Consider the following 9,461-nt stretch of genomic DNA (forward strand, 5'->3'; position numbering starts at 1 on the left):
TGTAATCCTGTGACAATGTGACATAGCTACCTCTGTAAAGACAAACCACAATGTTACTAAACGATCCAGCAATCTGATTATCAAAATGCAGATACCACTCCAATTCTTATTTACAGTTCCCAGACATTTATGAATCTCAAACGAATAAAAAAAATAGACAAGGAAAACTCAAACTGGATCTGTGGGGGATAGATCCATTACATGTATATAATCATGCAACAGATCTTCTTTCCTGACATTTACAAGCAATTCAGTCTGGGAGGACAAATCCCTCCACAAATGGGATAATGAATGAAATAAAAATGCTTACATACCTAAAGATTAGAAAGTTTAACTTCTGTACATGAATTTAACATCTGGCACTAGCATCGCATCAGGTGGAACTAGTATCGCATCAAGTGGAACTAGTGTACTCTTAATTTTTTGCAGTGAGAGGAACTCTTGCATCTCTCAAGGCCTGTGCTTGAGACTGATACGCCCCAGAATAATGTTTTACATCCCCATTTGCCTGCTTGAAAGCAGACCTCGCCTCCCAGAATGACTTCAGAAGCTCTTCAAAATCCGGAGTTCTCAGCTCCTCAATGGATGCCATGCTAGGCAGATTAATTGATCGTCTCTTTGGCGTTGAACAAGATGGTTCATCCACCTATTCAAATATGAAGGATTGTGACTGCTTAACATCCAGTGGAATTAAATGTCTCACTTAACAAAGGCAAATGGACTATATTGCTGTAACTTACCACATATTCTTCTTCTAAACACTTCCCTGCATTCTCTGTGATCTCAACAATCCTGTGATAGTGTCCACTTCTCAAATCCCTAAGCTCCCCATGGCAAGGAATGAGCATAGAATCAATGTTTGCACATGCATCATGATCGAGTTTTAACGAACCTGAAATTTGAATATTCTCAAGAATTATTCACCCAAAATATGGTAATTTCTTTTTTTTTAGTATTTCACCAAATAAAAAGATAACACACATGTAAATAAAAACAATAAAAACTTACAGTCAATGGAGGAAAGTAGACCCTTATTTGCAATATTGACATCTTCAAGAGTAGTTGAGGCAGCAGATGACAACTTGGCACATAAGAGCTGATTGGCTTCCATTCCGCTCCTATATGGGCAGATCAATGAATGCACTTAGATATTGATGATTAACATTCAATTACCGGAATCTACAGCTAGGTCTATGTCCTGACAAGTTCCAATAACTGGGAATTTGGATTACCTGACAATTGAATCTACTGATGCTACATTTCCTTTTCCAAGGCTTAGCAGTGAATTTTGAGCATTTTTCCACTGTTGTGAACCCATTTTTGCTCTCTCCATGCTGCACATTATATTTTCAGAAATAAAAGTATGATAACGCTTACCAGAGTTGCACAGAAGTATCAGTTAATGGTTCAACAAAGATGCAAATGCAGTTGTGCAGTCACTCTTACCATTGTTGAAAACCTTCTTGCAAGCAACATCTACCACTTTCAACTGCAGCAGTATCCTCAACATAGTGGTTTTCAGTTTCTTCCATGTAAACTTTCCATTGTTCTTTAACCGAAGAGGTGAAATCATGAGCAGTTGACATTTCCTTCTGCAAATTACTCGTTCTATCAGCAGCACTTGCCCGGAGATTATTGACTGCTGTTTGAACCTAAACAACAAGTGCATCTGTCAAACTTTAGATGATACATCTCCAACTTTAGATGATGCATCTTTCTTGGAGTTCTAGCGGAAAAATTGCTGCTATGAAATTAAATTTGGCAGTCCAGATTCTAGAAACTATTAAGTGATCTATAAGGAAAAATCAAGAGAAATTAGAGATAACACCCAAGGTGGTGTAAGAAGTGCAATTGTTTTCAAACAAAAAAAATGAGGAAAAACCTCTGTGCAGACACAGTTGGGGAGTTGCCAAAATTCTATTCTAAAGAGAAGACACATCCAACAATTCCAGAAATAAAGTCTTTACGCAACTCAAGAAGGACTTCAAGATACTGTATTTCATTATCTCAAACAAGAACCGTGCAGTACTAATTTTCTATGATATGGAAACTCATCTTTATGTTTTCTATGTTTGTGTAAAGCATTCACTTTTCGACTGTGCACATATGTTATGCCATAACATTTTCTTGATTAAACTTCTATTAAACACATCTATTATGGCATCACAAAACTGTAGGCCGATGGACCAGTTTAAAGTGGGTTCTGAACTTTGGAACACTCAGTTACAGGACTTGAGAGACATAAGAAAAATAAGTACAAAGTGTATTTGATATTCAGAAGAAAGGAGTGTATACCAGCTTTTTCTTCCTGGTACTTGAACTTGCTAGCATTTCTGCCACCTTTTCTAGCAGCTGCTTCTCTTCATTAGCAGCACATTCCTGGAGGTGCAACAGGAATTAGATAGAAAAGATTATAAAAGACACTTTAGTAATTGTGACCGACATAAGAATTGATCATGAAGCCAAATGATTACCTCAAACTTTTTCTCAAGCTCATGAAGCTGTTGGTCTTGTACAGTTTGTGTTTCCTCCAGAATCCTACTCAACTTTGATGAATGAACATCCAGAGTGTGGAAGAAATTAGAAGTAATAACTGAAATAGAACGTGTAGATTCCACAGCTCTGAGATGTCCCTGTTGTAGGTTAAAAATAAACATATTTGATTATAGAAGGATACTTCAAGCACAGAGCACAACATGCAGAATAATATTACAGGCCTCATAGATATTAACCTCACGCTGCTGCTGTGCAAATGCAGCTAATTTATCCTCTTGTATGGAAAGACTGCTCTGAAGTTCATTAAGCAACCGATCAGCCTCCAACGCAATTCCCCTGAAACACTGAATAAAGGAAAATACCAAAACTTACAGGAGCCAATATTTGGATAAAAAGGCTAACTTAGAAAGTAAAAATATACTTACATCTTCCATAGCAGAAGAGTGAATCAGTACTTGTGAGTTCAGTTTTCCAAATGTCGACTGAGAATTCTTGTCTAGTTCTCCTGCTAGATCATTTAATGCTCTAATTCCAGATCCGTATGTGAATTTTAGTTTGTCAACCTGAGTTCTGAGTTCTTCAGTGGCCTATGGTTTAAAAAAAAGAAAAAAAGTGGCACATCTGAGTGTTGCTTGCATTCGTATGCTTGCATCAATTATTTCGAGCATAGGTGTAAACAATGTGAATTTTATAGAACTGATAAATTGTAATAGTTTGTATCAAGCATGTGCTACCTCGGCCTTTGTGGAGACAAATGATTGCATATCTTCTTCCATTTCTTTTAGTTGGTTCTCTTGCTGCATCACAGAAGCTGATACAGTTTTATGCAAGATATCGAGCTGCTGAGTTATTTGAGATAGGAAATTCTGCACAAGGATTCTGTTTCCATCCTCTATCTGATCTTTACGTTCTGTAAGCCAATTGTGGAGATGGTCAAGTTAGTAATGAAAAACTGATCTTTCATTCATTATCATGCAGTTAAAGCAATCAGGACAAATACAACTCCTGAAACCTTTTTAAGAAAAAGAGAAGAAAGGCACCAACCAATTTTAGAAAACAAGCCAGAAACATCTGCAGCTGCATTCTCTAGTTCTGATCGAAGCTCGTATGCACGCTCTACAAGTGCTTTCTCTGCAAGAAAATTCAAATGCATCACCTATTAAGTGCTTCCATTGGAAAAAGAAGGGATGCTTTCAATGCAATATGGCTTCCAACCAGGTAAGATGTGCATGGACTTGTCCGAAATATGGCTATATCCAGAAGAATGCAATTCATGGTTGATGTTGCATAGGCTTCATCATATAAGGACCTACGACTACATGGTTCATCAGAAAAAGAAATATGCCCACAAGTAGCAGGTATGATGAGCCTATGGAGAAAACCATAGGAGCATGCAGAACAGAAAGCTGAGAATGTGTATGAATTGTTACAAGTAATAATTTAGAGAGCAACAGCACCAACTAATATCAGCTCTTTGTTGGCAACGAAGATGCATAAACATGCTTAACTTTTTGCCCAAAAAAATTACAGAATCCTCTTCTAATTTAAAGACGCAGAGTACATCTGTGGCATAGGCTGCAGGAGAGAATGCCATGGAACATTTCTCACCTGATTTGAGAAGATTAGATATCAAATATTCCTTTTCTTTTATTGTGGCATTTGCCTGCTTATATCTTTCTTCCAGGTCCAGTAATGCATGTTCAGTGTCCTCCAGTTTTCTCTGTTGTGAAAACACAAATATATACAGTTGATGTATCTCCGGGAGTGGTAGGTGGCTATCACAAAAGTTGGAAGGCTTCCTGGTCCTTACCTGGGTCTTCTCAAGTTTGTCACTTAATTCTGCACTCAATAGTTGTTGAGAATTGTAAAGCTCATGGAGACCAATTAATTGCTGCATACAGAGCATATATTAACAGAGTCAAGCAACCATCAAAATTTAGTTATAGGGCAATACAACGCCAAGTTAGAGAACATACCTTATCCTTCGAGTCCAACTCAAGTTCCAGACGCTCCATTTTCTCTGTCATTGCCTAAATAAAGACATGAGAATAATTTGGGCATTTTTCAAACAGTAGGATTCAAAAGAGAAATTTCATAGCTAAAATACCATGCATAGAATAATAAGAGAGAGCTTCATTTAAACAATCAAACAAACCTTCTTCTCAGCTTCTTCATGAAGGTAGCGATCCCGTGGAATGTATATCCCATTCTTCTCTCTTGCAGCATATACCTCTGGTCGGAGACCAGAAATCAGGAATTTCATCCATCAGTAAGACCAGTACTCTAAAATGATGAAAAATATATTTGTAAAAGCAACATTTTGGAAAGCTTATTTGATTTTAAACTTGAGAGTCTCAAGTGGATGACTCAAGCGCCAGGTACATTCCCATCACCATTGTTCTGAAAAAAGTCACTGCATCAGTTTTGTGGCAGCAGTGCCGTAGGCCATCCTTTAACTGCTCTATTTTGGGCCTAACAACCTAGGCGGACTAAGTAAGCGGATCGATGAAGAAAGCACATAACCAGCTTACCTGGGCCTAGGCACTCCAAATCAGCTATTTTTAGACTATATTTTTGGATGTCTCAGGGTTCCATGCATGTTAGACAGTAAGAATATTATCTCCTATTGTCCTCATTGATGCTCAAATGCCTCAGTTAATATTTACAAGTTTTCTTGATACTCAATTTTTGTTCACTTTTAATTTTACATTGGTGAAGCATCATTAGCTTTTTGTGTTAACTCACTTGAATTTTTCTTTTTTTTTTTTAATGTTCACATAATTTACTGCATATTTTGTAGTGGAAAATTTGTTAATTTACCAGTGAACATGTTGAACTAAAATATCTCCCAAAATTAATGTGAAAAGTTTTCCTTAATTTATCTTTTTTTCCCTGCTGATATCTTCCTGTTTTTTTTTTCTATTTTTCTAGTTATCTTTGTACATTTATGGATATCTAATTAATTATTTTGCAATCTTCCAGGGCTTTCAGTGAAGAAGCTATCCTCAGCCTAAGTGCCAGGGTATCTGCAGACTGCTCGCATAAAACAACCACCTGTCAGACTATCAAAGCAGCTGTGCATTCAACCAGTTGTATTTGAACATATGGCGTCAAGAGTGATGTGGAGATTATGGCCCCCAACTAAGCAGCCCAACTACCACGCTAGCTCATTTCCGAAGCTTTTCTTAATGAAAACCAATACAAGAATAACATAGTTTACAAATTACTGAGGAACGCATTATTTTGGCCAAGCTGACTAAATGATATTCAGAATTTGGGGTCAAATCTTTAGGTTAAATAAGATATGGATAAGTAACAATCAGTTGTTCAAAAGCTAAGGACATAAGACTTTGACATGGAGAGAATTAACAAACAGTTATTCACAAAACTAAAATCTACTATCAGACCTTGTTTAAGGCGGTCAATTTCAGAGTATAAATCCTTGATCATTGCAGACTTCAACATCTTCTGATTGACCTGGAAAACAGTGAAAGAATGTTAGAGATAATCATTGTTGTCTGAGGAGATAAATTTCATACAGCACACAAAAAGTCAAAATTAAAATGACCTCAGGCTTATTCTTGATATTTTTTGCACGGTGTGCATAGTCTAAGGTGCTCAGTGTCTCTTCCAAACAGTGGATGGAAGGTGTTACGGTGGCAATAATGCAAGTCTTTGTTTTGCCTCCCAAGGAATCCCTAAGCAATCTTGTCAACTTGCTATCCCTGAATGGGAAAAAAATAAAAAAGAGAAGCTCAGCCAACATTTCATTAACATCTTTCAGGAAGAGGAAACCAGAGTACTTTATTTGGGATTACCTGTATGGAACATGGCCAGAGTGCTCAACAAGAGAATTAATAACACGACCAAGAGTCAGCAAACTTTTATTGATCTCTCCAGCTTCCCTTGCTCTTCCCTGTAATAGCAAATATCTTCATTGTCATTCCCATACTATCATACTGATCAAATTTCATGAAAGGAATTACTCTATCAAACCTGAGCTCCTCATTTCTACTTTCTAGGATATGCAAGAAACGAGTTCAAAAGATGATACTTATCTGCATACAATGAAATTCCTACTTGCAGAAGATGAAAAATTTACACACCTCTCTAGCACCTGATCGTGAAATGTTTTCTGACCCAGCAAGATCCACAAGATTAAGCTTTCCACATTTGATCATCTCTTCTCCCTCAGGAGTACACTCCTTTATGTGAATTGTGATAGAAAATATGGAATGAGATCGGCTGCTCTGCTTGTTAAGTAAGGTCTCTGCAGTACGCCTTTTTGCAGACCCTTTATCCAAGATTTTGTAAATTTCACCAGCAGTATAGACTATCTCCTCTTCCAGTCCTCGCACAAAAACACCCCCCTTCCCATCTTCCATGAGAGCTATGGGCCTTTTGGACTTGTCATCTGAAAATTTTGACTCATCTGCAGCCAAAAGATCTGTTATTTCCTCATTGTACAATTCAAGAAACGTGACTTTCATATTGTATTCAGCACACTGCGCCTCGAGTATGCCAAAAATTTTTCGGACAGCCCTTGGAATAACTCCAGCATCAATTGGAAATTCTTCATTCTACAAAATAAATTAAAGTTAATTTAGAAACTAGAAGAAAGATCATTGGCTTCGACTAATCTATATTATCCTCGTAAGTTACCTTAGTCTTTCTTCCTCCTCCTTCCATTGTGTAAGTTTTTCCAGTGCCTGTCTGACCATAGGCAAAAATGGTGCAGTTATAACCCTCAAGAACCTCATTTACTATGGGAGAGATAGCTTGATCAAATAAATCCTTTTGCTTGGATGTTGGGCCAAAAACCTATAAAGAATTAAAAGTTACTTAACACTTTGACCTAATTTCCATTTCAAACAAGAAGAAAAAAAAAAGGTACATTGAAGAAATAAATGAAAAGTAAAAATTTTAGACCTTGTCAAAGACAAAGGTTCTATCAATCTGCTTGTTGGCGATATTCTGAACAGCAGTCACTTCTCGTCGATGTTCATTGCAAGATATCACCACCGGCGTGTTCAACCTCATCTCGTCATCACTCAAAGGTCTGGAACAACCAAAATCGCACATGAATAAAGAAAGAAAAACTAAGAGATAAGACATAAAAAGGATCGTGTTTTTTTTTGGCCATTCTCATATCAGTTCTGGATACCTGCAGCGGAGAATGACTTGAACATTGACCCCCTTGTCCTTATCATACTTGCTGTTGGAATTCCCATTTCCATCGATGGATCGGAGATCCCTTCCCAGCTTTTCACTTGACCTCGGCGTCTGAGAAGGGGACATCGGGATCATCCCCGCTTTCCTCTGCGAGCTATCCATTCCCACGGAACTCAAAGAACAACCAAACAAGCACTAGAAAACCCAAAAGTACCTGCAATATCCAACATACAAAACACTGAAACAACTCACAGTAAAATTTCCATCCAATCTCCAAACTAGAACCCCACAATTCTTGAACCCTATACTTCAATCGACCCAACCAAGAAACCCTGTCTCCGATCTAGCAATCGAGATGCATTTCAAACACCAAGATCCCCAATCACCAGCTCAAATCCAACCCAAAAAAAAAAAAAAAGCGAAAGCCGAGCAACTTAGACAAAAAGACAGATCCCTCTTCATGAAATCACTAAATCAAGGAACCATAAGCGAGACAGAAGAAGGCCAAGAGTGGCCAAAACGAAGTGAGAAAAGAATGTGGAAGAGACGACGACCAGGAGGCAAGGAAGGTGAAAGTACCAAGCGAATCGACTGCCGGCCGTCGGAGATCGGCGATCGGCGCGGCGCTGCGGATCCAGAAGAAATGTCCAAATCCCGTTCTTCGCAGGAGTCGCCGGTGACTTCTGGTAGAAGAGGCCCGTTTCCTGGTTGCTTTATAGAGTCATCTTAATGGCGCTTCCGATCATTATAAAGATTACTTAAAAAAAAAAAAAAACAAAATATATTTCGGATAGAAAAAAAGAGAAGAAGGGAGTGGGGAGAAATACCGGAGATATAATCCAGAGGAGTGGAGAGAGCTACTACTTTCAGCAGTACCGTGCCGTTACAATTCAAGGCGGTGGGGTTCAAAAATTTGACGGCGTCAGGGAGCCGTATCTGACCGTTGGAGCTTTTGTGGAAAATCCGACAATAACCATAGTAGAAGAACGGTGGGGCCCAAACCCAAATCCTTTTTCCTACTACTTTGTATTAATTGAAGATTAATTTAAGCAAAGAAGTTGAAAGGAGAAAGTATAGAAGAGGGGTTGGGTAATGATTTGAACTTTGAAAAAGTGACTTCATTGTGTTTTTAAATGTTCGTTGGACTTGCTAGATGTTATAAAAGTGCTACTGTGTCTTTTTGTTTCAAATTTCCAAGGAACATTTTGATTTAGAGGACCGTGTATGCAAACACTACATGGTCGATCCCCGTGTTGTGTTAAATTAACAACCAGATTCCAGAGATTTTAACCTTGCAAGTGGACAAACAACATGATACGAATCATAAATAATCCACAAAGGCATCATTTCTGCAAAGATTAGCATTTTTTTTTCAAGCTGTTAGCCATTCATTTTTCTACTTTGTTTTTGGAGACCAGCTTACCTTTATCTACTTTGGCAGGCCTCCGTAATGTCTGAGGAAAGTATTTTGAAACACCCGTTTCTGACACAAAATATTACTCGGGCGTACAATGTTGGCCTGGCAACAACACAATCAACCGTCCTGGTATATCGCAATAATTCTCATGAAAAGCACCAATCTCTCGTTGCCATGTGGTTGGGCGAACTTTTTGTGTACGAAATGGGCACCCTATAAAGATACTCATTTTGTAAATCCATTAGCATATTTATTAGTCGAGATGCTTGTGTTCTAATTTTGTCGGCGTTGTACAAAGATGAAGATATATATTACAACAACTAGTAAGTATAATTTTCTCCTTCTCCATTTGCTCACAATCTCAAATACCACCAGT

The 9,461-nt window shown here is 38.0% G+C and overlaps 1 protein-coding gene across 1 annotated transcript; it reads right to left on the bottom strand.

Moving 5' to 3' along the window:
* Window positions 1-51: 51 nt before the first annotated feature.
* On the bottom strand, window positions 52-8,450 carry LOC105044532 (kinesin-like protein KIN-5A). Its single transcript, XM_010922466.4, has 23 exons — window positions 8,248-8,450; window positions 7,661-7,882; window positions 7,426-7,555; window positions 7,159-7,317; window positions 6,603-7,076; window positions 6,315-6,412; window positions 6,065-6,221; window positions 5,904-5,973; window positions 4,652-4,728; window positions 4,473-4,526; window positions 4,307-4,387; window positions 4,105-4,216; window positions 3,541-3,627; window positions 3,231-3,406; window positions 2,922-3,083; window positions 2,733-2,840; window positions 2,475-2,633; window positions 2,296-2,379; window positions 1,447-1,652; window positions 1,233-1,334; window positions 1,009-1,118; window positions 741-892; window positions 52-646 (listed from the first exon to the last, which is right to left on the bottom strand). Exons 2-23 carry the CDS (start codon window positions 7,828-7,830, stop codon window positions 416-418), a joined length of 3,159 nt encoding a protein of 1,052 aa, XP_010920768.1. The 5' UTR covers window positions 7,831-7,882; window positions 8,248-8,450; the 3' UTR covers window positions 52-415.
* Window positions 8,451-9,461: the final 1,011 nt, after the last annotated feature.

Source organism: Elaeis guineensis, chromosome 5 (genome assembly GCF_000442705.2).
Source record: "Elaeis guineensis isolate ETL-2024a chromosome 5, EG11, whole genome shotgun sequence".
Classification (NCBI taxonomy): domain Eukaryota; kingdom Viridiplantae; phylum Streptophyta; class Magnoliopsida; order Arecales; family Arecaceae; genus Elaeis; species Elaeis guineensis.